General features: G+C 50.9%; 1 protein-coding gene across 9 annotated transcripts in view; it reads left to right on the top strand.

The window, feature by feature from the left end:
- The window catches only part of SEPTIN6 (septin 6), a 66,624-nt gene extending 40,463 nt beyond the window's left edge, over positions 1 to 26,161 (top strand). For 4 of the 9 annotated variants that reach the window (XM_081792302.1, XM_081792298.1, XM_081792300.1 and 1 more), the window contains 6 exons: positions 5,840 to 5,936; positions 9,692 to 9,860; positions 12,913 to 13,045; positions 15,918 to 16,108; positions 18,544 to 18,605; positions 22,132 to 22,804. In XM_081792302.1, coding sequence (XP_081648428.1) covers positions 5,840 to 5,936; positions 9,692 to 9,860; positions 12,913 to 13,045; positions 15,918 to 16,108; positions 18,544 to 18,605; positions 22,132 to 22,202 — 723 coding nt within the window. In that variant the 3' untranslated portion in view covers positions 22,203 to 22,804. Of the gene's footprint in view, positions 1 to 5,839; positions 5,937 to 9,691; positions 9,861 to 12,912; positions 13,046 to 15,917; positions 16,109 to 18,543; positions 18,606 to 22,131; positions 22,805 to 23,350; positions 25,187 to 25,372 lie in introns of those variants that run through there. The other 5 variants (XM_081792299.1, XM_081792306.1, XM_081792305.1 and 2 more) reach the window with 5 other exon arrangements.
- Positions 26,162 to 27,464: the final 1,303 nt, after the last annotated feature.

Below are 27,464 nucleotides of genomic sequence, written 5' to 3' on the forward strand. Positions count from 1 at the left end.
TAAGCGTCCGACTCGTGGTTTCGGCTCAGGTCGTGATCTATCGGTTTGTGAGTTCAAGCCCCGCATCGGGCTCCACGCTGAGGGTGCAGAGCCTGCTTAGGATTCTCTCTGTCTCCCTCTTTCTCTCTGCCCCTGCTGTGTGTTCCCTCTCTCTCTCGCTCTCTCTCTTTCAAAATAAATAAAATAAACTTTAAAAATTATTATTATTTAAAAGAATTTTTTTAATGTTCATTTATTTTTGAGGGAGCGAGAGAGGGGCGGAGAGGGAGGGAGACACAGAATCTGAAGCAGGCTCCAGGCTCTGAGCTGACAGCACAGAGCCCGACGTGGGGCCCGAACTCACGAACCGGGAGATCATGCCCTGAGCTGAAGTGGGATGCTCCACCCACTGAGCCACCCAGGTGCCCCTAAACTTAAAAAAATTATTTAAAAAAACCCTTGGGTTCCCTACAGCTACCTACAGGTAGCTTTCAGGCTTGCGGTTTGCTTTGCTAAGAACAAACAAGGTAAAGAGTTCCCCGCAATCTCGACGCATCCCCCAAAACGACCTCTCACTCCTTTGCGGGTCAGGAGTGACAGTCATTTGGGGCTCAGCTTCAAGGTTGGAAACTTCTCGCGCTCTGAAGCCGCGGTTCTCAGCCACGCTGCTGTGGCTTCGAAGAGGTTCTGGGTCATTCCTTATAAGCGTACCAGTGTTTCACTTTGAAAAACTAAATTTGAGCGGCTTTAGGGTTATCCCTATAATAACACCACTCAGCACCCATTCCCCGACATCCCGCTATGCTTTTTTGAGCGGGAAAGCACAGGCCTGGACTTGGGCAATGCCCACGGGAGGGGGGCATGCATGTGAATGCCCCTTGTGAGGGGCAGAAAGGGTGGGGAGTGGCTGCTCTGAAATACATACACGGGATTGCTCAGCCTGTCGGCCACCGGAACAGCCGTGTCGAAAGCCCCCAAGGTCTTCGGACAAGCTGTGGTGTACGGGGCCGTGTCATCAGAAACCCGGGCGTGGGTGGCAGGAGGGATGGGTGCTGGCCTTTCAATCCTGGATTTGACTCCAGCCCCATAGCCTCAGCCACCCCAGCCAGTTGTCACGGGGACTGGTTTGGAGGAAGTAGAAGAAGCCTCTTGCCTAAGTGGAGAAGAGTGTGCGGCCATCCCGCCGCTCCCCGCTAGGGATTTTCACGGCAGGAAATAAGAGTAATGAGGTCACATCCTCCGCCTTGGCTTATGGGTGGGTCTGAGAAACCACTTCAGATTGGGGGTCGGCGAGAGAAGGGCGTTGAGAGGTCTGGCTGCCCGCCGCTTTCAACCCTTGCTCTGCTAACTCTCAGGGTTGTGGACATGAATACTAAAAATTGCGGGGCGCCTGGGCGGCTCAGTCGGTTAAGCGTCCGACTTCGGCTCCAGTCGTGATCTCGCGGTTCGTGAGTTCGAGCCCCCTGTCAGGCTCTGTGCTGACAGCTCAGAGCCTGGAGCCCGCTTTGGATTCTGTGTCTCCCCCCCTCTCTCTGCCCCTTCCCCAGTCACGCTCTGTCTCTCTCTCAAAAATAAAATGAACATTAAAGAAATTGTGGTTTAGGTCCACAATGGAATACTACGTGGCAATGAGAAAGAATGAAATCTGGCCTTTGGTAGGAACGTGGATGGAACTGGAGAGTGTGATGCTAAGTGAAATAAGTCATACAGAGGAAGACAGATACCATATGTTTTCACTCTTATGTGGATCCTGAGAAACTTAACAGAAGACCATGGGGGAGGGGAAGGAAAAAAAAAGCTAGGGAGAGAGGGAGCCAGACCATTAGAGACTCTCAAAAACTGGGAATAAACTGAGGGTTGATGGGGGGGTGGGATGGGGGGAAAAGTGGGTGATGGGCATGGAGGAGGGCACCTGTTGGGATGAGCACCGGGTGTTGTATGGAAACCAAGTCGACAATAAATTTCATATTAAAAAAAAGAATTAAAAAAAAAAATACTAAAAATTGCTATGTTGTTCACATTGACAGTTGTTCTCTGAATGGCTCAAACCACAGCCAGGGGCCAGGAAATAAGCCCAGCTACTTGACTCGGCTCAGTTGGCTGGCCATCTGTGAGGTCTTGGGTTTGGCTCCCCCAAAGGCACACGACCCCGGTGAGGGCACGTGGGTGACGTCACCAGTAGGGTCGCGGGGAGACCCACAGCCGGCAGCCTCTCCCTTCTCCTGAGGCGGCAGTGCCATTTCCAACGTTGGCGCGTCCTTTGGCGAGCATCACCAGTCAGAGCCTGAAATGGGAAATCTTGTCCACCCTGGGAGGAAGCCACTCCTGATCGGGTTATTATCAGACAAGGAATAAACGGTCCTGACAGTCTCCATTTCACCAGGCTGAGGCGAACGGTCATCCAGCCTCCCGAGCGTAATGGTTGTACTGGAGCAGGAATAGAACAATTCGTGCCAATTGGATCATCAAACACTTTATTTTTTTAAGTTCGGTTAGGATCCTACTTTTTTTTTTTTTAATTTTTAAAGTTTATTTATTTTGAGAGAGAGAGAGAGGGCACAAGCTGGGGAGGGGCAGAGAGAAGGAAAGACAGAACCTCAAGCCAGCTCTGCACCCTGAGCGCAGAGCCCGGGGTGGGCCTCGAACTCACAAACCGTGAGATCGTGACCTGAGCCGAGATCAAGAGTCGGATGCTTACCTGACTGGGCCACCCAGACGCCCCACACCAAGTACTGTAAAACATACTGAGAGGAATTTAGGGTAGACACGAGGTGAATCTGAGAACAGACTCCCAAGAGGAGGCTTGAGAGTATCTCTTGCGTTTCCTGGGACTAGGGCTTCTGACACCTGGGGGGCAAATCTGCCCGTGGTTCAGCCACCGCACCATCTTGTGGCCTTCAGAGTCTCCTCCCTGGGTCCCCACATACAAAGTGCCACCCCCGGGAGTGTGGTTGGTTGGTTTAGCGTCTCCCCGCTCTGCTCGACTTCCTCCTGGTTGTCAAAGCCACCGGGCTCTCTAAGAGTGGCAGAAGGAGAGCCAGACAGAGCCCGGCCCCGTGATTCCCTGCCCTTCATGGTTAGCTGGCTTCCAGCGGATGCCATCTAAACCAGGAGGCAGAGCGCAGGCTCCTGTGGGTGGCTGGGAGAGGCTGGCAGCTAAAGCGCCGTGTCCTTCCTGCCCCCCAGGAAGATTTGGGCCTGGGACTTAGGGACCTAGACAGGTCGCTTCCCCCAAATCACGAATGGGGTGTATGATAACCGCCCAGTAGTGCTGTTGAGACAAGCCAGTGAAATCTGCCTGGGGGCCCTCGGAAGTGATACCCTTGCATATACTTATCTGGACAGACTTGGATGCCAGTTGCAAAGTGTGCTGTGGGAAGTCTCAGGAGCCCTCTGAAGCTGCCTTGGCGGGGGCTGTGTCTTGGAGCCGGGACAGATAAAATGACAGCGCTGTAAGGCAGAGGGGAAGCAAGTGACCCCATCATTCTAACTAACAGTGTCTTGTGGAGATAAAAATAACAGGCCCAAGGGAATAAAAACCTGACGTTTTTTATGCCTTTATTCTCTTCTTGGTGTTTTTGTTTTTTTTTCTCCTTTCCTCTAGAACCCAGAGAAGTCCCTCCCACTTGACATGCCCCTCCTCCATCACTTTCAGCTGAGAGCCGGGGGTGCGTGAGAAAGATACAAGGCGGTTCTCTTTCTCACCTCCTCCCTCGGTCTAGCCCTCAGGCATCGCCGCCCTCTGGCACTTTTGTGTCACGTGGCTGAAGCTTTGGAACCTCTTCTGTGCAAGAGAGACAGCATTTTCCCAGAAAGTGTTGGAGGGTGGATTTGAGGTTCCCAACATGTCTTGGGGCCCTGAGTGGGAATGAATTGTGCCCCGATGTCCCTCCTACAAAGCCGGGTGGCAGAAGTCAGGGAGGCTCTGGCCCTTGGGCAGGGTTTTCAGGACTTCATTGCCCCCTGAATTTTTCCAGAATTGAACTGCTTCTTATAATCTGGCCTTGCCCGGCCAAGTTCACCCCAGGGTTTAGAGTGCTCAGCCCATCTGCTGCTCGAACCCCCTACATGGGAGTGGCAGACCAGTGGTGGGCTTTGAAGCCAGATAGACCCTGGGTTCCGTCCCTGGCTCTGGTCCTTACTACGGTGTCTCTGCTGGCAACTGGGCCTCAGTTTCCTTCTCTATAAAATGGGGATAATAATACCTAACTTCACAGTGCTGTTGGAAAGATTCAATTGTTACTACCTCCTCTGTGAAGCCCGCTTAGATTTCACGAAGTCAGCTGCTCCCTCCTCTGTTCCTGCAGCTCTTGAATCTCTGTTTATAATCTAGACTTTACTGTAGTATTATTGCTGGCATGTCTTTCTCCCCTACCAGACTGTGCGCTCTCCAGGGGCAGGCTCTGAGCCTTCTCAACGTGGTACTGCTAATGCCTAGCACATAGCAGGGGCTCAGTAAATATTTGTAGAATGCATGAGGAAGCAAATGAGTCCAAATATCTGAGACTGAGGCCTATTTCTCCAAGCAGGCCAAGGAAGCTTCCCCCAGCGGACTTTTACTTGTCTGTGTAAAGCCCTTTGGGGTAAAGCCCCACCCAGGATCACCTGGTTTGTAAACACTATTTTAGTCAGTGGCTCCACTTGGCCAGTGGTCCCGGCACTTGTAACCTGGCCAGCTCCCTAGGAGACAGGGCGCTGTGTTCCCCAAGCTCCACGCTACCAGTTGGGGTCAGCTGCCTTTTCTCTGACCTACAAAACCTTCAGCAAGCGGACCTAGGTCCTCATTACCCCTGCAAGTACCACGCTCATACCCCTGGGTGTACTTTGTCTTTCTTTCCTCCCTACTATTTTCATGGCCCTGCTACTGCCATTCATGGAGTGTTTATTAAGCACCTACTATGTGTGGGCACGGGACCATACATTTGAACCTTTGGTCATATTCTGTCTTAGACGAGTCTGGGTATGAAAGTCAGGTGCCCCCAACAAGATTGTAAGCTCCTAGAGGGTGAGGGAGTGTGTCTTCTACTTCTTTTGCCTCCCTTACAGCACCTAAAACAGAACCCAGCACAGTCATGGGCATGTGGGAAAATACCTGTGGACTTGACTTCTAGGCTCAAGAGTTCAGTGTGAGCTCTTGCTCCGGGGAAGGATGAGAACAAGGAGTATACAGCTCAGTCACCGGTATGTACCGGTTTCCAGGGGCTCTCACCCTCTGGGAGGGGGCGGTGATCCTAGCCCCCTCGGTCCCCTTGAGCCTCTCTATCCACACGTAGGTGCCTCATCCCACTCCCCCATCTTCCAAAGGCTTTCCCCATCAGCACCTGTGAATTCTGAATAACAAGCTAATCGTTGTATCTGCTCATTATTCTCCTTATTTTCCACCTTCGCGTGTGCTGTATGCATTCAGCCATGTCAATATCACCTGCTGTGAATTTCTGAACAGGAGAAGCCTGGGTGAGGCCTCTTATGCCCACACAGCTCGGAGCTTAAGAAATGCCTCTTGGGGCACCTGGGTGGCTCAGTCGGTTAAGCATCCAACTTCAGCTCAGGCCATGATCTCACGTGTTCGTGAGTTCAAGCCCTGCGTCGGGCTCTGTGCTGACAGCTCAGAGCCTGGAGCCTGCTTCGGATTCTGTGTCTCCCTCTCTCTCTGCCCCTCCTCTGCTTGCACTCTGTCTCTCACTCAAAAATAAATAAATGTTTCTTAAAAATTAACAAAAAAGAAATGCCTCTTGATGACGACAGGGAGGGACACCACGGTATGAGGGCCCGAGGCCCCAGAGCCAGGCAGCAGTCGTATGGAGGGACGCTCGGTGCCTTTCCCCTGGAGCTCTGAGCTTTGGTTTGCCTTCTTTTGCAGGCGCACCTGCCGTTTGCTGTCATCGGCAGCACAGAGGAACTCAAGATAGGCAACAAGATGATGAAGGCACGGCAGTATCCTTGGGGCACGGTGCAAGGTGAGTGAGTCTCCAGGAGGCGGGGACAAGGGAGGCCCTACCGTCTGCATCTTTGCTTGTCTCCAGCCTCTGTGTGACCAGTGTCTAACTCGTCCCGGGTCTCTACCCATTCGGCTTGGGCTTCAAACAGCCACAGGCAAGCTCTGGCCCCATACCTCGATTCTCTGCCACGAGCCAGCTCTCTTTGTCTCTAATGGAGAAAGCGTTCCCAAAACAAAAACAAATGTACAAGGTGAAGCAAGGTAAGGAGCGTGCCAAGGAAGCGTGTGTGTTGGCCCGAGTGTACCAGGAGATGTACCAGAATATAGCAAATGATTAACAAACAACCCGGATACCCATCCAAAACAGATTGGATGAGCTGCAAAGCATTCCTATCATGGGATATTAGACAGTGGTGACAACGCATGGGTTACAGTTACTTCTACATAAATGAATCTCAGAAACATAACGTGGGATTAAATAAATCATAGAAGAATACATGATGCCATTTATATGAATTCCGGAAGTAGACAAAACTAAACAAGATAAATATATTTTTAGGAATTCATACGTAAGTGCCAAAACTATAAGGAAAAATGAAGGATGATAAAGCCCAAAGTCGGGATAGTGCTTAAGTCCCGTTTCAAGACCAGGAAGGGACACGAGGTGTGGGTACTATTTCACCTGGGGTGTACATACATTGGGATTCATTTTTACTTCTTTATTTCGGTATATATAGGATTATTTTACAATTTAAAAACTGATGTATTAGGGTGCCTGGGGTGGCTCAGTTAAGCGTCTGACTTTGGCTCAGATCATGATCTCACGGTACGTGGGTTTGAGCCCCACGTCAGGCTCTGTGCTGATAGCCCAGAGCCTGGACCCTGCTTCAGATTCTGTGTCTCCCTCCCTCTCTCTCTCTCTGCCCTCCCCCACTTGTGCTCTGTCTCTCTCTGTCTCAAAAATAAATAAACATTAAAAAAAAAAAAACAAACCCAGACGTATTGTGGGGCGCCTGGTTGGCTCGGCCGCTTGAGCATCCGACTCTTGATTTTGGCTCAGGTCATGATTCCAGGGTCGCGGCATCGAGCCCCGCTGAGCGTGGAGCCTGCTTAGGCTTCTGTCTCTCTTCTCCTCTGCCCCTCTCCCCCACTGGTGCTCTCTCTGTCTCTAAAAAAAGAGCCCAGATGTATGTACACTCAGGAAACTTCCTTTTGTGGTCTGCCTGACACGTTGTATGTAAGTCGTCCCTGGGGCTAGTCAGTTCTGTGGATAAAGCAAGGCCTAGGCCACTGCCATGGGTGGAAGAGGTGTCTGGTCCTCCAAGTCTTCAGCTGTAAGCTGGGTCTCTGAGCACGGGGGCACCGTGTGCCAGAGGGACGCTGATTCACAGTACACTTGTCCCTGCCACTGAGCAAACAACAGAAAGAGGGTGGGAAGTTGTCCACCCCCATACAAGGCTGGCATGCTTTAGGGCGCACCAAAGACCCTCCAGTGATAGCTGGATTTTCCGTAGATAGGACAAGACTGGTTATCAGAGCTGTGCTAGGTTGTGGTCCTTCTCTGCCATCTGGGGCTGAGATCCTCTGCTAGGAACATTTGTGAATGGTTCCTGGACTCACGGTCCTAACTGGGAATGAGTTTGTGGCCTGAGAGACAGGAACCTGAAATAAAATGAGGAGAAAGCAGCAGGCGTGGTTCCAGTGACTTCGTCCGATTTAGATCACACACACCTAACCAACAAAGGGATTTTCGAAAGTTTTTGTTAGAAGTTGGAGTTCGCTGTCGCGTTCGAGTGACCTGAGAGGTTGCCTGACTGATGTGATTTCTTTTCAGTGTTTATTTGTTTTTGAGAGAGAGAGGCAGAGAGGCAGACAGAGAGACAGAGAATCCCTAGCAGGCTCCCCGTGCTGTCAGCACAGAGCCCAATGCAGGGCTCGAGCTCACGAACTGCGAGATCATGACCTGGGCCAAAATCAAGAGTCAAATGCTTAACTGACTGGGCCACCCAGGAGCCCCTGATGTGATTTTGAATGTTAGCCTAGGTTCTATGGCAGCGAGGGGCTTTAGCCCCAAGGCAATGGGTCTTTGTTGATTTTTTTTTTTAATTTTTTTTTAACATTTATTTATTTTTGAGACAGAGAGAGACAGAGCATGAACAGGGGAGGGGCAGAGAGAGAGGGAGACACAGAATCTGAAACAGGCTCCAGGCTCTGAGCTGTCAGCACAGAGCCCGACGCGGGGCTTGAACTCACGGACCATGAGATCATGACCTGAGCCGAAGTCGGACGCTTAACCAACCGAGCCACCCAGGCACCCCTTTTTTGATTTTTAAAAAAAGTTTTATTCAATCTCTGCCCTCAACATGGGGCTCAAACTCAAGACCCCGAGATCAAGAGTCACATGCTCTTTGGACTGAGCCAGCCAGGCGCCCCAAAGCAGTGGGTCGTAAGCAGAGGGGTTATGTGAGCCCATCTGAGCTCTGACAAGGTTGCTCTGATGGCCACGAGGCAGTCTGCTGCAACTGTGCCCCACCCTGTCGTCCCAGACCCCCTCCCCGCGCCCACTACCCTCTCCCAGGCCCAGTAAGACAGAACCTAGGGTGAGTGTGCCTGTTGGTTGTCTCAGACACCACCGTCCCCACATGGTCAGGCCAGACACTGCTACAGCAGCCCAGTGGAGCCATGCCTGGAGGAGACACGGGCCAGAGGCTGCTCACAGCCTGGCGTTCCAACCAGAAGTCCACTTTGCTTTGCTTTGGTCTGTGTCTCCATCCTTCTTGGCCACTGCCCCGCATGCAGACCCTTTGCCATATGCCATACTCTTTTGAGGAGGGGGCTCGTTCGTTCAGGCCGGAAAGTGGGGTCCACTTTGTCCTGGCCACGTTGCTGCTGTCAGGCCATTATCCACCCCCTAAAAAACACCTCCTTTGAAGCTACTACCTACCGTCCAGATGGGCCACACCTGCGGTCCACACCCCTCCTTGTCACTGCCATCTATAGATGTCCTTCTTTAGACGTGGCACCTGCTCAGAGCCTTTGCCTGGCCTTTAGATTGCGTGCGTCTGAATCCTAACTGCAATTTACCAGCCACATAACCTTGCCTATTTCCTTGGGCTATTTCCTTATCTGCCTGATCAATTCTGATTCTTCTGTCGAGAGTTAACTTAAGAATTGCCTCTTTGGTGAAGGCTTCACTCTGCTAGGAGTTCTTAGCGCACCCCCCCCCCCACCGCCGCCGCCCCCTTCTTCTGGGCTTTCACTGTGCCTTGGCCATACACCTCCATGTTGGTAATTTTTTACATTGTATTATATTCGTCTCTTTGCATCTACTTTTCCACTAAACTGTAAGCTCCTTAGGGCAAGACTCCATGACTTCGTTTCTTAATTCCCGGCGCCTCATACAATACTGGGAACAGAGATGCCGCAAATATGTATCGGGACAGATGGCTGAATGTGCATTCGCCATTATCCCCAAAGCGGTGCAGAGCAAACAGTCCTGTGAGTGTCTGCTCCAAGAATTTGGGTCGGGGTGCTACGGAATGTCTTCCCAGGTATTTTTTGGCCGTCTTGCAATCTTCCCTTACTGTCGTCCTTGCAACTCTTCATGGGCGTTTGCAACGGGAAAGTGAATCAGGAGGCACATTCGCGGGCTCTGCATACGCGAGGTGGAAAGGCGATGTCGCTGTTAGGCGCCTGGCCTGTCGTTTTGTCCGTTTCCGCTGCTCCTAGCCTGCCTTTCAGTGTGCTTTCAATGCCCCCGCCCCTGCCGTGCAGTTGAGAACGAGGCCCACTGCGACTTTGTGAAGCTGCGGGAGATGCTGATTCGGGTGAACATGGAGGACCTCCGGGAGCAGACCCACAGCCGGCACTACGAGCTGTACCGCCGCTGCAAGCTGGAGGAGATGGGCTTCCAGGACACCGACCCCGACAGCAAGCCCTTCAGGTACCTCTCTGGCCAGCCCAGCCCACCCAGGGGCTGCGGAAGGCTTGCCCGGGAGAATTCACACGAGAGGCGAGACGCGGGTGCCGAGACCTTAGAGCAGCAGGGCTGTCACCTGCCCGGTCCACTCTGTCGCCCCCGCGGCTGTGGCAGAGCGGGCTTGGCGAGCGCCCGGGCCCCGGAGGCCCAGAGGACCCGGGGTGCGGCGGGCGGCGGGCGGCGGGCGGCGGGCGGCGGGCGGCGGGCAGGGGGCGGGGCGCCCAAGCTCCCTGCTGCGCGCGCACATAGGCACATGCGCACTAGCCGCGGGCAGCTCTAGCAGAGGGGACCCCTGAGCCGAGGCTCTTTTCCGCAATGTGGCAGTTTGTGCCTGTCCTCCGACCCACGTCCTTCAGCAGACTCCGACTGCCCCGCCGGGTGTCCAATCCGCTCCTTCCCCTCCTTCCCATTATCAAACCAGATGGGACCAGGTGGCCGTCATTGCACGCGTATCAGTGAACTTCAGGCCCTTCAGGCGCTGTCCCTAGTGTCTGGCGTTCAGGCGCAAGTTTGGTTTTGACCACCGGGTGTTAATAACCATTGACGTCCGTCTCAAATCAGAACTTGAGGTGCTTTCGGAGAAGAGGACCGTTTTCGAAAGCGGTTTGCTATGCCGACAGGAACCACACGCCAAGTATCATCGTCTGATCTGTATGCATGCGGCGTGACATAAGTCCCACATTTAAAAAAAATTTTTTCTTTTAATCTTCATTTATTTTGAGAGAGAGACAGCGTGTGAGCAGGGGAGGGGCAGAGAGGGAGGGAGACAAAAATGTGAAGCAGGCTCCAGGCTGTCAGCACAGAGCCTGGCGCAGGGCTCGAACTCACGAACTGTGAGATCGTGACCTGAGCTGCAGTCGGACGCTCAACCGACTGAGCCACCCAGGTGCCCCAAGCCCCACGTTTTAAATTATCATGTGGTGCCCTTTATTACAGCTCAGTCCCCCTCTCAGGAAATGTCAGGCTGCAATTAGGAAGTCAGGGAGATACTTGCGGGCTAAGAAAGCTTTCAGATGAGCTCTGAGTCCCATCTTTGATTTTAACTCAACGTTAGATATTCCTACCCCACTGCCTCCTTTCCGGAAATTCTCTCTGCCCTGGCTTTTCTAGCACCGACCTGTCTGGTTTGAGTCCTTCTCTCGCTACTCCTTCTTGGCCTCATGGCACGCTCATTTTCTTCAGCTTACTCCTTTTTTTAAAAAAAGTGTATTCATTTATTTGAGAGGGACAGAGACAGCGCAAGCTGGGGAGGGGCAGAGAGAGGAGAGAGGATCCCAAGCAGGCTCTGTGCTGTCAGTGGGACTCGAAGTCCTGGAGATGTGAGATCGTGACCTGAGCTAAAACCAAGAGCAGATGTTTAACCGACTGAGCCACCCAGGCACCCCCCGAATTATTTTAAAGTGCTTCCAAGCTCCAGGAGTTCTGCTTCCCTTACTGTTCCCTAACTTCCCCCAAATCCTCTGTCCCTACCAGCCCTTTACATTCAGATCCCATCATTTCTTTTTCTTTTTTCTCCTGTTTCCTCCATACCCCACCCACCTCCTCTCTGGCAACCACCAGTCTGTTCTCTGTATTGAAGAGTCTGGTTTTTTTGTTTGTTTGTTTGTCTTTTTTTTCTTTGTTCTATTGTTTTGTTTCTTAAATCCCACATGTGAATGAAATCTCATGGTATTTGTCTTTCTCCGACAGATTTATTTCACTTAGCGTTAACACCCTCTGGCTCCATCCATATTGCGGCAAATGGCAAGATCTCATTGTTTTTGTGTGTGTGTGTGTGTGTGGCTTTTTTTTGTGTGTGGGAGTCAGAGATCCCATCATTTATTTGGATTGTTGGGAAGTCTGTCCATCATGCAGCAGCCAGAGTGGTCTTTCTCATTTTCAAATTGCCTGAAAAAAAAACCAGTCCTCCTGCTTAAAACCCTGCAGTGGATACATGACCAAGCCTGTAACACAGCGTCCAACACCTACTCTCTCCTGTCAGACAGACTCAGGAATCTCAACGCCCTCTACTTCACAGCTTGCTTGATCCCCTCCCGCCATGTTGAACTACGCCTGGTTCCCCAAGTACATCATCCTTTCTCTACACGTGCCTTTCCACATGCCGCCCTCTTCGGAGCATGATTCCTCCTCTTCTTCACTAGGCTGACTCCTATTTCTATAAAACTGAGTCCAGGCTGGGGTCAGGGAGACTTGGCCTAGGCATCTCCCAGTAGACCATGAGTTCCTTGATGGTGGGCATAGTGGCTGTCAGCTCTAGATGTTGAGTGACTAGTATAGTGTCACTTAGTTCTGTGTCTAGCACATGATGGAGTCTCACCAAGTGTTTGAAGTAGTTCATTAAGGGGCACCTGGTTGGCTCAGTCAGTTGACCGTCTAACTCTTGATCTAGGCTCAGGTCATGATTTCATGGTCATAGGATCAAGCCCATGTTGGGCTCGGCACTTATAGCATGGAGCATGCTTGGGATTCTCTCTCCCTCTCTCTCTGACCCTCCCCCCATCAAAAAAAAATAAATAAATAAACTTGAAAAAAGAAAGAAATAGCTCATTAACTATTATAGCTAGTTAATAGCTCATTAACTATTAACTCTGAAACTGCAGTCAGTTTCAGAGCCAGGACCTGGGAGCACAATGCAGAGGAAGGATCCAGATTAAGAGATGAGAGACCCAGCTTCCAGTCCCTGCCCTTCGCCTGACTAGCCGTGTGGTCTTGAGCAAATCACCTCACCTCTCTGGTCCGGTTTCCTCGCCTGTATAACCAGGGCACAGAAGCAGATGTTCTAAGTCTGCTTCTAAATATTGTGTCCGTTCACCAGGGCTGCCCTGTCCCCCTCAAGCAGCCCTGTGATCCTGCAGTCACATGCTAGGCAAGCTGCCTGCAGCTCTGCGGTTCTGTTTTTGCACCCGTCCCGGAATTGGGGGAGGCTGGGGGGAACCCGAGGAGGATCGCTGGCACCAGTTTTCATTGAATGGGAACTGTTCCAGAGGCAGGGGGATTAACCTGACCGTGTCTACAGCTTACAGGAGACATATGAGGCCAAAAGGAACGAGTTCCTAGGGGAGCTCCAGAAGAAAGAGGAAGAGATGAGACAGATGTTCGTCCAGAGAGTCAAAGAGAAGGAAGCTGAACTTAAAGAGGCAGAGAAAGAGGTAAATGCGACCCTGAGTGCCCAGGAGGCAGGAAAGAGGGGGCTGAGCTTGGGCACAGCAGGGGCTTCTGCCCCGAGGGCACAGCCGGCTAGAGCCTTGCAGCTTCCAGGCAGGAAGGGGTGTGGTATCTGCAGCCCCGCCTTGGCTGGCACCGAGGGCACTGAGAGATCTATGTCTTCTTTTCTTCTTAATGTTTCTTTATTTTTGAGAGAGAAAGAGAGAGGGTGCACCCAAGTGGGGGAGAGGCGGAGAGAGGAGAACAGAGGACCCGAAGCTGGCTGTGCGCTGATAGCAGTGAACCCAACGTGGGGCTCCAACTCAAATGCGAGGTCATGACCTGAGCCAAAGTTGGGACGTTCAACCGATGGAGCCACCCAGGCAGCCCCAGATACATGTCTTTTTGATCCCTCATTCCCCAAGGCCAGGGTGTGTTCTCATTCTCTGCGCTATGCTACGTAATTCTCTAGAGCTGCACGCTCCCATATGGTAGTCACTAGCCACATGGGGCTATTTAAATTTAAATGAATTAAAATTAAGTAAAATTGAAAACTCGGTTCCTCCGCATTTCAAATGCTCAGTCCTCATGTGACTAGTGGCGATCGGATTGGACAGCCCAGGTACAGAATATTTCCATCACTGCAGAAAGTTCTAGTGGGCAACGCTGCTCAAGAATCAAGACCTGACCTACCCCCTCAGAGTCAGGTGCCGACTCATTCTTTTCCCTCTTCCTGGCAGGTCAGAGCTTGGTAGGGACAGGTGATCACTTTCTTGGCTGTCCCACCCCACGCTACCTGCTTTGACGGCCACAGGGTAAGGTGTTCCCAGGCGGTCCTAAGTACCTTGCTGAAACCTACATCAGTGACAGCTGGGGCATTTCCCCGGTCACTTGGATATTCGGTCCCCGTTTCACATTAGCGGTAAGGGAACATCTGTGCAGCCCTGGCAAGTTTTTAAACTCCTGTTGGTCTATCTGGGGTTTTCATCAGGTAAGTCATGGCTGACAGAGTGAAGTTCGTCCTCCAACCATTGCCTTGTCCCCAAGGTCCACTACCGGTTTGCCCGCTGCTGCCCAAGTCAGTGGCCTCAGCTACGGTTTTAGCCGTCAGTGACTGCTTCACCTCTCTGGGCCTCGAGACCCATACAGAAGGGAAGGACCGGGGCGCCTGGGGGGCTCAGTTGGTTGAGTGTCTGATTCTTGATCTTGGCTCAGGTCATGATCTCACGGTTTGTGAGACTGAGTCCTGCGTTGGGCTCTGCGCTGAGTGGGAGCCTGCTTAAGATTCTCTTTCTCCTTCTCCCTCTGCCCCTGCCCCATTCGTGCTCACTTTCTCTCTCTCTCTCTAAAAAAAAGTGGGGGGTGGCGCCTGGGTGGCTCAGTTAGTTGAGCGACCAACTTGGGCTCAGGTCATGATCTCACGGTTTGTGAGTTCGAGCCCCTCGTCGGGCTCCGTGCTGACAGCTCAGAGCCTGGAGCCTGCTTCTGATTCTCTCTCTCTGCCCCTCCCCCACTCATGCTCTGTCTCTCTCTGTCTCAGAAATAAACAAACATTTTTTAAAATTTAAAAAAAATAAAAGGGAAGCACTTACTTACTTCCCAAGTCTCTTCCCCCTGTCATCTGCTGTGACTCTCTAGGGTCATCACCAAAGTCCATGGCATGGATATTGATTTTATTTCAGTGTCACTTTCCAAAAAGAAAAATGTCACCCAGTAGTTTTGGAGGGAGTTGTGAGGAGATCTCAAAGATGGATGAATGAAAGGCCAAGGAACAAAAGCCAGGTTAGAGCAGCTGATGGGCAGGGCTTCCACCACCCTACCCCAAGTGGCTACTGAAAGCTGGTTTACACGGCAAGCCTGGCACCCACCGGCCCTCACTACGTGGCAGTCCCAAATACCTGTAGGACCCGGAGACCTGGCCCCCTCCGTCCTGTGCTTCGAGTGCTACAGAATCCTAAGTTCTCTCCAAAAGCGAGTGAGGTTATGCTTGGTCCATTCTTAGTATTCAGGGTAATCGATCACATTCTAGTTTGCCGCCACAACGGCCTGCCAGAATATTCTTCCCATTCTCCTTTGGGTGTCTGATTCATTTTTTTTTTAAATTTACTTAATTTTGAGAGAGAGCACAAGCCGGGAAGGGGCGGGGGGGGGGGCATAGAAGATCCGAAGTGGGCTCTGCACGGACAGCAGTGAGCTCGATGCAGGGCTCGAACTCCCGAACCGTGAGGTCATGACCTATGCCCAAGTCAGACGCTCGACCGACTGAGCCACACAGGTGTCCCCTGGGTGTCTGGTTCTATTCAGAGCTAGCTGGGTCTCCCCTTGGTCAAAGCTGAGGTCTCTGCACTCATTCTATTTTATAAAATTCTTTTATCTCTTTCCATGTCTGAGGACAAGTATTTTCTCTGAGCAGCTTTGGCATTGCGGAAGTCTTCTCTGCAATCCTTGATGATCCTCCTTGATTAAAGGCGCATAAGAAAAGGCAGGGGCCCCTTTCATATCGGGAGATCTCACAATATCATCCTCTAAAGAATGGTTTCACCTTGGACAAATTCTTTAACTTCTTCAACCTTCTGTTTCCTCATGACGTACAGATGATAACAGAAAGGCTATTGTTACTCACAATTAATATGGCCAGTCATAGTTCCCTGCCCATATTCAAGAGCAGAAAGGTGGAGGTAAAGTGGCAGGAGAAGGGAACTCTCCAGAACACGGTGCCCTTTGGGGCCCTCATATCAGTTCCTGGCAGAGAGTCTCCTAAGGTCCCAGGGCCCTGAAGGACGCCCCCCCTGCCAGTACCTACCCGCCCCGGGCCGGCTCAGCTGGGAACTCACTGTAAGCAAGGACTGTCCTCAGACTCCCTCTGCCCCCCGCCAGCTGCATGAGAAGTTTGACCGCCTGAAGAAGCTACACCAGGACGAGAAGAAGAAACTGGAGGATAAGAAGAAATCTCTGGACGATGAAGTGAATGCCTTCAAACAGAGAAAGACGGCGGCTGAGCTGCTCCAGTCGCAGGGCTCCCAGGCCGGAGGCTCCCAGACGCTGAAAAGGGACAAAGAGAAGAAAAAGTAAGTGCTAGGCTGCTCTGGGCTCCTGGCTTCTTTCTCCTCCTGCTCCTCCCCCCCCCTCAGTGCAGGGCCTGGAGACAGATGGGCCTGAGGGCTGGTGGCCCGAGGTGAGCCGTGGGCTGACAGATGCACTTGGGGACCCAGAACTGGTCTCAGTGTCCCCTGAGTTTGGGTGACTTGAGAGTAGGGGACGGCTGACGTCCCAGAGGCCCGGCACCTGTGCTCGGCCGCTTAGGAAAGCCCTGCAAAGCTCTAGGTAGGGGGAGAGGGAGGGACAGGAGAGGAGAGGCCACCGGAATGTGGGAGGGGACAAAGAAGAAAGAAAGAAATCAAAAGAGCTCTAGAGTTGTAAGAAAGAGATGGATGAAAGGAAGGGTAGATAGAGGGTCGGGGGGAGAGAAAGTGCCTTGGCGGAGCCTCTGGGCACCCCCTTTCTCCCCAGAGGTTGGCGCCGATCTGGCTCACGGGCCGGCCTGCTCATCCTGTGTCCGAGGTGTTCACCTCCCCATGCCTGTAGCCACCACCCCCCCCCAACCCCATTCTCACTTAGCTGCAGCCAGCAGTTGAATTGCTGCTACTGAAGGCTGCTGCCCAGTCCTGGTCTCCCACCCTGTGCTATCCATCCCTCTTGGCTGCTTAGCTCTTTCAGGCCTGGGCTGCTGAGAACTTGGTGGGGAGACCTCAGATGCTAGTAGATTCCGTGTGGCCCACCCTCAAGGTGGAGAGTGATTGCACAGGGTGTCTAGGTCTCCTGGGATCTGGTAAGGCAGGCTAGCGTGGATTCCCGCCTACGTGTGGGTCCATAACCCTGACCCGATGCCAGGCTTTGCTTGCCGAAGTCACCCACTTGTCATCCCGGAGCCAGAGGACAGGGAAGCATTTCCAGAGGGATGTACACAACACCAGGAACTGTCCGGTCGTCCCTTTTGCTCTAGTTTCTGCAGTGGGACTCGGGGAGCCCTTGGAGGCACTGTTGGGCGATGTCCTTACTAGAGGGGCCTGAGGGTCTGAAAGGTGTCCAGGGTCATTGCCTTCTGTTCTTAGCTACTTGTTCCTGACTCAGCTGTTGGACATTTGCCAGAAGGAGGAAACATCTAACTTGCCTCTGTGCCTGGCCAATCGCTTAGGAGTGAAGCAGTGGCTTCCGTACAACAGTAAAAGATCTAATATTTGTAGGCACTCAACTTGGCAATCCAATGACTCAAAAGTGTAATTTGAACGCTTTCACCAATCAGTCCAGAGATGTTTGTTACGGAGTTAAACCACTAGGTGTCAGATCACTGACTAATGAACTTTTTTTGGTGTTACCTGATGGATAAGCTTTAACTAGCCAGTAAAGAAGTGTCACTGGACACACTGATCTGGCACTGTGTGTTAGTTGCACCAGCAGGAATGGGTTCCTATTTTTAAGATCAGAAAAACCTAAATGTGTCTTCCGGCTCCAACCGGCTGCCTTCATAGCCTGTGGTATTTGTCAACGCAATCCCTGGGGCAGCTTCATGGCCCGCTTGCCGGAACTAGGAGATTCCTTTGTTTGGACCCCACTGACACTAAACTATAAATACTCCCAATTCAGTTATTCAGTGGAAGTTTCTCTCAGACCAGGTTCTCTCCTAGTTGTCTCACGTGAACTGATCCCCCTCTCTCACTCCAGGCAGAGGACCCTATATAGGGAGGCGTGTCTCTCCAGTCTCCAGGAATATTTGTAATTGGTGATGGCACCTTTGTCCAATTCCAAGACGTATGAAAACCTTGCTGGCGTGTGGGACTTCATATTAGCAATCAGGGCAAAATAGACTGTCGTCTCCCATCTTTCCAGACACAGAAATGGCCCAGGCCTGGGCTTCTTTTTTTGTTTTAATAATTTTTTTTGATATCTACTTACCTTTGAGAGAAAGAGACAGACAGAGTGTGAGCAGGGGAGGGGGCAGAGAGAGAGAGGGAGACACAGAATCCGAAGTGGGCTCCAGGCTCTGTGCTGATGGCAGGGCTTGAACTCACGACCCATGAGATCATGACCTGAGCCGAAGTTGGACGCTAAACTGACTGAGCCACCCAGGTGCTCCTTGGGCTTCTTCTGTAATGCCATGAACAGTTGGCTAAATTCTGGAAAACCCTTCTGTAGATCTGGGCCACTCTGCTCCCATAGTGCTGCTGGTGGGCGGGGGGGGGGGGGGGGGGTTGGAGGGTAGAGGCGGTGGCAGGAGGCACTTCTTAAGAGTTGGTGGTTGGATGTAATAGAGTCACGTACTCAGAATTTCCATTGGCTGCCCTGAAAGAGGTTACGAAAGAATATTGGTGTTCCCGGGGTCCCTCCCAACCCGCCCTTCCTCCCTGCCCCCACTCTTCCTCATTTCCTTTGATCTCTAACCCGTCATTGTTTGTGTCAGCTCATAATATTGGATTTCTCCTCAAGCTCACTCCCTCTTCATCAGCTCTTACTGTTTTACAGTTAACTCTGCTGTTTGCTGCATGCTGCATGAGACCCAGGGTCCTGGTAAGCTTTATTAACTCTAAATAGAACCGGCAGTGGCTTCTAGAACACATGTCCCCACATCCCACTCCCCACCCAACATCTAATCACGCAAGAAGCCGCTCCACTGTCCTAGCTCTTGGGACTTTACAGTATGGGGACATAGTTTGCTGTGGTCTCAGGTGTACGTGTGGAATGTTTGCCTGCGTGGTTCAAAGCGGAGCGTTTTCAGACTCGCTGCTAGAAGAGTTGAGTAGCGCAGGAGGATCCCGTGGGTCCTCAATATTTGAGGTTTCAATTGTGGCCGTTCTTTTTTTCTTACAAGTGCCTTAGTCATTGCTTTCAAAATTAACTAACGTGTAAGTGACGAGGGAAGCTTTTGGGTTTGCGAGGCTGTCCTGCAATGTCACACTTGGCATTGACCCCAGGTTTGGGTATGTTCCAAGTCAATGGAAACTTGCTTCTCTATTTCCCTGTGGTGGCTGTTTCTTATTCACGGGGTTCAAGTTCTCAAATTCCCTTTGGCTATGTGCACCCCTCCCCCCCCCCAAAAAAAACCCTATAGTAAAAGTGGAAGAAAAGAGATTTCAAATATTATAGAGACTTCCTCACATTTCATTTTATGAATACCAGCTTTCATGTACACCTTTGACAAGAAGGTAAGCAGGTAACCTTTGGCAACATGGATTCCTGAGGGCTAGGCGTTAACGTCTACAGACTGAATAAAAGCCGTCCCTGACATCATGTGGTTTATAGGTTGGTTGTAGCAATGATTAAGCACCTTCTGTCTATTCTTCTAGGCTCAGTGAGCAGGGAGGAAACATAAATATGTTTCATTTAACATAATTAGGCCTAATACTGTTTTTTACACTTTATCATAGAAACTTCCAAACAGGAACAAAAGAAGAGAGAAGATAGTATAACGCAGCCCCGTGTGCCCAAACCCTGCCCCCAAACAACTGTCAACATCTGGCCAATCCCATTTCCTCTATTATCCCAAACATGCTGGAGCACTAGAAAGCAAAACCCACATCGTTTCATCTGGAAATACTTTAGCATGTAGCTCTAAGAGCCAGTGATGCTTAAAAAAACAAACAAACAAACAAACAAACATAACCACTACGCTACCATTATCACACCTACAAAATTAACAATTTGTTAACATAAAATTTCTAGTCAGTGTTCAGAATACTCTAGTTGTCTCATAAATGCCTGTTCCGCGTGGTTTGTTTGGGTCAGGGAATATAAAATACTGAGAAGACTTCTCCCCACTCACCAATGTAGTTTATGATTTAAATGGCAAGCCCGCTGTGAAGTCGCCAAACCGATGGCCACAGCTACTACTCTGGGGACTTTGGACAGCTGGCAAAACATCCTACTTTCAAGCAAATCTCGAAGAGGAGGTCCAGGCAGGCTTCTGAAACATAAAGCCCCTGAAACAGCCAAAGGGAACAACCCTCAAAGAACAACGAGATGATGTATTGTCTGGCTGACAGGCGAGTCTCGGAGCCCCTGTTGGTTGACAGGAATGAAAGGGCCGACTTCCATTTAGGAAGGCCACGAGCTCCTACAGCGTGTGTCCGCTGCTGTCGTTCTGGTGCCCAGCCAAGTGGCTGACGCCCAGAGGAGCTCCGTTCTTTGCTCCCCCATTTTCAGTGAGGACAGCAGGAAAGCTGTATCGCGGTAGCTTAGGTCTCAGTTGATTCGGGTTTCGGTGCACGTGGCTTGTCACAGCTCGGGTCAGGTTTCCCTGAGTAGATCGCTGTCGGTAGCCATTGTGAAAATGAATTCTGGCGAAACGATCATTAAAGCCGCGCCGTACCAGTGAGAAGCAATTGGCACACGGTGGGAACAGCCAACCCCAACCCCGAGTGTCGGCTTCTCCTGGCAGGCTTCTCCCCAGTAGACCGCGAAAGTGGTTCCAATCCAAATAGGGGAGGGAGGCCTTGGCCCCACGGGATCTGAAAGCCACAAAGGAAGCCTGTCCCCTCCCCAAAGCCCTCGGTCCAGGGGCGGATCACAAAGGCCACCCCTCATTAACTGGAGTGCCGGCAGAGGGAGGCTCTCTGTTTCCTCACTGCTTTCGAAATTGCTTGAGGTGCTGCGGCCTGCTGTCTGCAATTGTAAGAGAAATTCCTCTGTGACCCGTACGCAGTCGCAGATACCGTATGTCGGTGGCTACTGGCCCCTTGACCCGCGTGTGTGGGGGGCGTGCAGCACGTGGACAGTACACACACGCCGAAATATATCCACCTTCCCGTGCAGCCCAGAGCATAGGCCATCACAGTGTTGAGGCCTCTCTTCCCCTCGGGAGTAGAGAGACTAAAATAAGAGGTGAGCATTTTGTACAGTGTTTTAACACTTTCCAGAGCGTGTCTCCGGACGATATATTCTTTTCACCTTGCAACAATCACGTGAGGTAGAGAAGGAAGGGATAATCTTCAGTTTGCAAGATGAGCAAATGGAGGAGTGGGCGATTTCGGAGCCTTACCAAGGGTCACACAGTGAGTTAGTGGCAGAACTGGAACAAGAATGCAGAACGCCTAATTTCCGGTATAAATGGCTATTCACATGAGAGGGAGAGAATGTGTGGGTGTGTGGATATGTTCACTCTGAGGAAGTGACTACAAATATACTCACATCTCACATCTGCACATGCTTTTAACTATCCCTCGCAAATATCTAATAGCCTTTATTTAATGAAATAAACGTATTCTTTGCGGGTGATAAAACGGAGGCTAGAAACCCAGGCAAGGAGTTGTCAGGAACACGTCAGTGTGATGGAAAGAGTCTTGATCAAAGAGCCAAAGGATTCAGGTTCTGATCCTGTGACTCTTTCTTTGTGACCACGGTAACGTCCGTCGGTATCTCTGTTCCCCAGTCTCCTCGTAAGTTTCAAAAGGGGATTGATACTACTTGCTCTGCTAATGTCACCGGCATGAAAGTTTAAATGACAGCAAGGTGAAAGTGCTGGGCGAACACAAACCCATAATGGCTTTGCCGTAGCTCAGGTTTGTCAGGTAACTGTGGTCCGGACCCTATTGCAGAACCCCTCAACCATCCCCGGATACTTCTCCAACGGTCTTGCCCCGGGGCACCAGTCAGTTGACTGGAGCTGCTCCCAAGTAAGCTTCACCCCCTCTGCTTCCCCTAAGGGACAGCGCAGTCGGTGGTGGCCGAGAGCCCGAGAGCCTGGCGCTCTATCCAGTGGCCTGAGGCCACCTGGAGATTTGCTGACAGGATTCCTGTAGTGTCTGCGTGGGGGGGGGGGGGGGCATTAGGACCTGGTAATTCAGAAGAAAGTATTCTTGTGGCTGTTGATAATGATTTTGCCAGCTTAATGCCACTGTCCTGCCATTCAGAGGTGTGTGGGGGTGTGTGAGAGAGAAAGCATGTTCCCAGGAGCCAATGCAGTAAGACCCTATTCTAACATAGCTGTATTCTAATTATCCATTAGTCGTCATGACAATTTTCTTCTAACCTTTTATTTATTTTTTTTTGGTACATTAATCCATCCGTTCATTAACCCAACTTCTCTTTTCATTTTCAGTTTGGGCTTCCTGTAGACGCCCTTTTCCTGCGCAACAGAGCTGGGCCTCCCTTTCTCTAACTCCCCCTTAACACGTCCGGGGGAGCACGCCACCTGTGCCCTCCCCTCTCTTCCTGCCAAAGTTTATAGAAGCCCGGGAGTCTGAGGATGGTGTCTGGCCTCTGGTCGAGAAGCCAGCGGTCGCCGTGGTTCGGAGATGCCTGGCGCATCCCAGCCCCCCTCCTGGCGCCTCCCCCGCCGGCCTCTCCCCGGCCATCTTTGCCACACTGTGACACGTCCCATGGTCCCATCTGCCCTTCCCCACCACCAGCTTCCCTGCTCGTGACTGCTGCTTGTTCCCCTGAAGTATTTGCGTCCACCGTGGCCGGGTCAGAGCCAGTCAGCTCTTCCCCTTGGTCCCCAGGCACCGGGCCACGGCCCCTTCTGAGAGGGCTCCAGTAGGAGGTCCTCTGGTGCCTCTTCCCTCTGGCCTCCGAGCCCGGCCCTTTCCAGTTTTGAGTTGCTCCGCGAGTAAGTGCACTCAAGTTGTGTTAAAAATCCAGAACGCGTTTAGTTACGCCGAGCCCTTTCCAGAAAACTCGACCGCTGAAGAACATAGCATAGATTTCTCCTCTCTATAATGCCGGGTACCCCACAAATGCAGAAGGGAGAATAAACCTGAATATTCTCACCAGCCTAGTGTCTTCAATGATAGACTTCTGGAATTCTTCTGAGGTGTCTCAGTATCTTTGTAATCTCCCTTAGGGCTCCACACCACCCCAATCAGGCAGAGCCGGTAGCAGCCCCACGTTGGAAACTGCCAAACCGAGCGGTCAAAGAAGCAATGTCTTCAGTTTTGCACTGATGGGTCTTCCCGTCTATTTAGCGCATGTCAGGAGTTTTAATCTGTATTTTGCATGTGTCCCCCCCTCCCCCCGCCCCCATAAGAAGAGGTGAGACAGTCGGTTGGGGAGGCAAACACCAGGTGTTGTGCTTTGGAAGGTCCCAAACCTTATCTCCAGTCTAAAACTGTTCCAGCCCCAATTTTTATCACGGGCCCACCTGATAGTGACTTTGAGAACCCGTGTGAGGTAAAGAGCCCTCCAACGTCAGGGCCACGAGGTACAGTGTGGCCTTTGGTGTTTGGCCAGCGAGAGCGAGAGCGAGCGAGCGAGCGAGCTGAAGGTCACCTGGCAATGATGTGTGGCTAACACGCCGTTTCTCTGCCCTTCCTTTGCAGTAATCCATGGCTGTGTACTGAATAGTATCCCCTGCTACAGCTGGACTGGACTCCATTTAGCCTTTTAAAGCCAAGGCTCCTATTTTAACTGACAGCTTTCCTTTGGGGTGCCAGGCAGCATCCCCCACCCCTGCCGTGTACTTCACTTTGAGCCCCATTTCTTCTTTTGAGTTCTGCCTCCGAGTCCACTGGCACTGATCATGACCTTCTTTTGTATTTCTGGTTTTTTTGAGGTCTTTTTTTTTTTCCTTATCCCCTTTTTTTTCCTTCTTCTTCAAAAACACACAGTTAAACCAGGCTATGCCAAATTTTCCAGGCTTTTTGCAGTGTTGAGAATGGGGAGGGGGTTTCCTCTCTTCCATGGTAGGAAGCGAAAAGTAGAAAAAACAAAAACACACACACACTTTACATTTTCTTGCTGGCAGAACAAGCGCGCAGTTTTGCTGTGTATTGTTTGGTGAGTCACTGATTGGTTAGTGACCAGAGGCGAGTATGAAATATAAGCTAGTTTCTTGAGAAACTAGAAAGGGCCTTTAGAAAGTCTCATCGTGGAGCATGTTTGGAGACCCCGTGCTTGGAGGTTCAAAACAGTATAAAACACACAAAAACGTGGATACTCAGCCAGTAGCTCAGAGAGATGCTACGTTAAAGCTGTCAAGTCTCCTTGGGAAAGGCATCTTATTTGCAGCTTTGATGTCTCCGTGTCCGGTTTTACAGCTATTTCCCGAGAACCTCAAACTTAAACAACCAGTGGACCTCCATTATTCTGGGTTATTATTTGCATTACAAGTAGGAGGCCCCCTCATTTACATTTGTTTACGGATTAACTACTAGAGACCTGAGGAGTTCTGAAAACTTCAAAAGTAGTAGCCCACCCAGCCTTTGGGAGGACTTCAGGGACGAGGCAGAAATTTCGCCTCGAGGGAGAAATTTCGGTCCATTAAACAGATAATGACCCGCTTCGCCCGCCCCTCCCCGGTAAGGGCAATTGAGGCCCAGAGAGGTCCAGGGACTTGCCAGATGTCCCAGTTCTGTTTCACAGCAGAAGCCAGGCGACATTCAGTGTGTCCTGACTCCCGATCCGTTTCACAAATGGATTCAACCCGTTCCTATATGTTCCTGGAGACCCAGGTCTTTTGATGTTCGGAGAAAATGAATAGTTAGCATTACAGGGCCTTTGAAGGGTCCCTCCCACCCAGAGAAAAATATCTGAGGATGGAGTGGGCAGGGGCGGGCAAAGCAGCGGACCAGGCCAGCTCCTGAACTGAGTGTTTCTGCTGACGGTGCCTGTTGGCTGGTCGGCTTTCCTGGAAGTCTGGAGTGGGGCCCAGGCCTGCGAATGTTTACCAGGTGCCCTAGATGATCCTCGTAATCAAGGAAGTTTGGTAAACAAAAAATCTAACCTGGGAGTGAACACGAGGCCTTTAGAAAGCCGATTAAAAGGGTTAAAATAGTTATTTTATTGGGTAGCTTTTCTCACTGTAGACAGAAAGGGTTTCTTTTTTCCTTCTGCAGTGAAAAGGCTATTTAATTAGTACAATGGTTATTGTTTTTCTTAAGTACCCTAAAATACTCTGTTAACTTCAGGTGAAACAAAACCAGTCATTAGAAATGGTCCGAGCTTTCCTGGAAAATCCCCACATGTGATCACGATCACACACACACACACGCACACACACACACACACACACACACACACACACACACCCTCATTTCTCTTAAGCCGAGAAGTTTGCTTTTCCTACCTGAGGTGCAGATCACTTTTGGTTTTGGTTTTGGTTTTAATCATTTGGCATTCACATGTGGCTGTTTTTAATTAAAACAAGAAGCTTTAAACTGGTGTGTGGTGTTCTTAAAAACCTTCTCGGCAGATTTCCCAGTGTCCCCATCTCTAACCTGTCTTCTCCAAGTATAATCTCTGCTACCTCGCACTGCCCACTCCCCTTGCCTTGTCTTACTTTGGATGTCCTTTTTCTTCGGCTAATTTCGTGTTTTCTTTCTCTTTTCTCTCTCCCTCTCTAGCTTTTTTTAATCTTGTCTCCAGCAGCTGCACTAAGTCTAAAGGAGAAGACTGCCATTATAGAAGAGTTAGGGTTCCATATTGTCTCAAACCAGAAACGAACCAACCCCCTCTCCCCTCAAACTGCGCGCGCACACACACACTGCACACTCCACAAGTGTTCATGTGTCCCTGTGTCCAGGCAAGAAGCTCTCTCCTGACTTACTTGGTATTTTAAGTGGAAATGTCCTAACCTAACAAGGCAGGAAAAGAACCTTCAGAGCTGGAGAGTGGACCAAATGTGACCTCAGAGAGACAACTGCAGACGACTCACCCAAGTGTAAGTGACTGGGGCCGGAGACCTCAGCTGTGGGTGTGGATGTGCTGTTCACAAGTTTTCTGTTTTTCCTCTTTAAATGCCAATTCTCCGGTTCGATGGGTTGACTGTCTAAGGCCACTATTAAACATCTTTGAATACGGAAGAGAAAGCCACGCGACAGTCCTATCTTCAGCATTCACAGACCTTCTGCAGACCTCCCCTCCCAGCAAGGGGGGAAGTGGATCCACTAACACTCAGGTGGGGAAGGCAGAGACAGGAGGCAGGTTTAAACTTAGAGCAAAATGACTTCATTCAACCCTCCAAGGCCAGTTGGGGTTTTGAGAGAGGGTTCCATCCAACCCGGGTTCTGCAAGGAGAGCTTTGATGTTGAGAAATCTGCCTTGAATTCACTGGTTTAACTTGCATCAAAATACCATATATGTGAGTGTGCTTATTCCCGTATAGCCCTACCACCATCGCCATTCCGCTGTCCAGGGTCTCCTGAGAGAGCCTCTTTGCATGTTTTCCAGAATCTGTGTTTGTTTTTCCTTTCTTCTCCTTCGTTCCCTTTTTTTTTTTTTTTTTTTTTTCTCAAGAGTGTGACCAGTCACTGCCCCTCTGGGGCTTTCATTCGCCAGGAGAAACCTCCCGAAACCAGCACTGTTTAGCTTGGTACCTTTCTAATGTCCATGTCAATTTTCAATAAAATTCAAAGAAATGCTCGATGGCTGTGTGATCTGATCTTAAATCCTTAAGGGATGCGTTCCACCACGGCTTGCTCTGGGCGGAGTGGGTGGCTGCCTTCCAAGTGAATGACTTAAGGGGCTCAGGGAGGTGAGCCGGTAGGCAATCTTAGGAGGTGGGCCCTGCTGTGCCCCTCCTCCCCATTTAGGCCTGAAATTCCCACGGGGCGGGGTGGGGGTGGGGCAGGAAGTCCTCTACTTTTCCTTCATTAGCGTGGATTTAACTGCTGCATTGAGCTGATTATCCTCCGGGATAAAAGGTGTCTTGGAAATGAAGTGCCAGATCCTCCCAAGATTCTGGGATGAGTTTTGATTCCTGAAGCAAATTCAGAACTCTGCGCCGCATGTTTTCTTTCATGTAACCCTGTGATGTGAGCATCCCGAAAATTCATGAACATGACTGTTCTTTATGACTGGAAAAGCATTCTATAGATAGCAAGTAGGACTTTATGTCCTGGGTCTACCAGGGAGGGAAGCCTTCTGTTGTCCCCAGCATTAAAGTAGACAAGAGGGGAGGACGGTCAGTTTTCGACAATTCCGGTTGCAGTCGAGGTAGGGTTTTCTTTTCCTCGGCTTCATTTTCCTATTGGTCAGATGCGGGAGACCCTAGCGTGGTCCCTATCCTCTCTGTACCGGAGGAAACGACACTGGCCTGCGTCTGCGCAGCTCGCACACTAGGGGGCAGTCGAGAGAGAGAGAGAGAGAGAGAGAGAGAGAGAGAGAGAGAGAGAGAGAGAGAGAGAAACACTCGCTTATGACGTCACTGAGCAGGGGCGGGCACTTAGGTGTGGAAAAATACAGGCTCTGGAGCCAAGCACCCTTGCTATCCGTGTGTGCTCCGGGGCAAGTTGGGTTAAAAACTTCTCTGTAAAAGGAGAATATAAGTAATTCCCTTGCAGGGTGATTGTGAAAGCTACGTGAGCTAATGTAACTTAACGACCTGGTTGTTCCATAAGCCACAGCCCTTATTAAGGATGGAGTTTTCCCTTTACTTGGAGTACTTTAGGTTCCTCTAATCTAGGGTTTCTCAACCTCAGCACCATTGACTTTTGA

The sequence above is a fragment of the Panthera onca genome, chromosome X, assembly GCF_046562875.1.
Source record: "Panthera onca isolate mPanOnc1 chromosome X, mPanOnc1 haplotype 2, whole genome shotgun sequence".
Classification (NCBI taxonomy): domain Eukaryota; kingdom Metazoa; phylum Chordata; class Mammalia; order Carnivora; family Felidae; genus Panthera; species Panthera onca.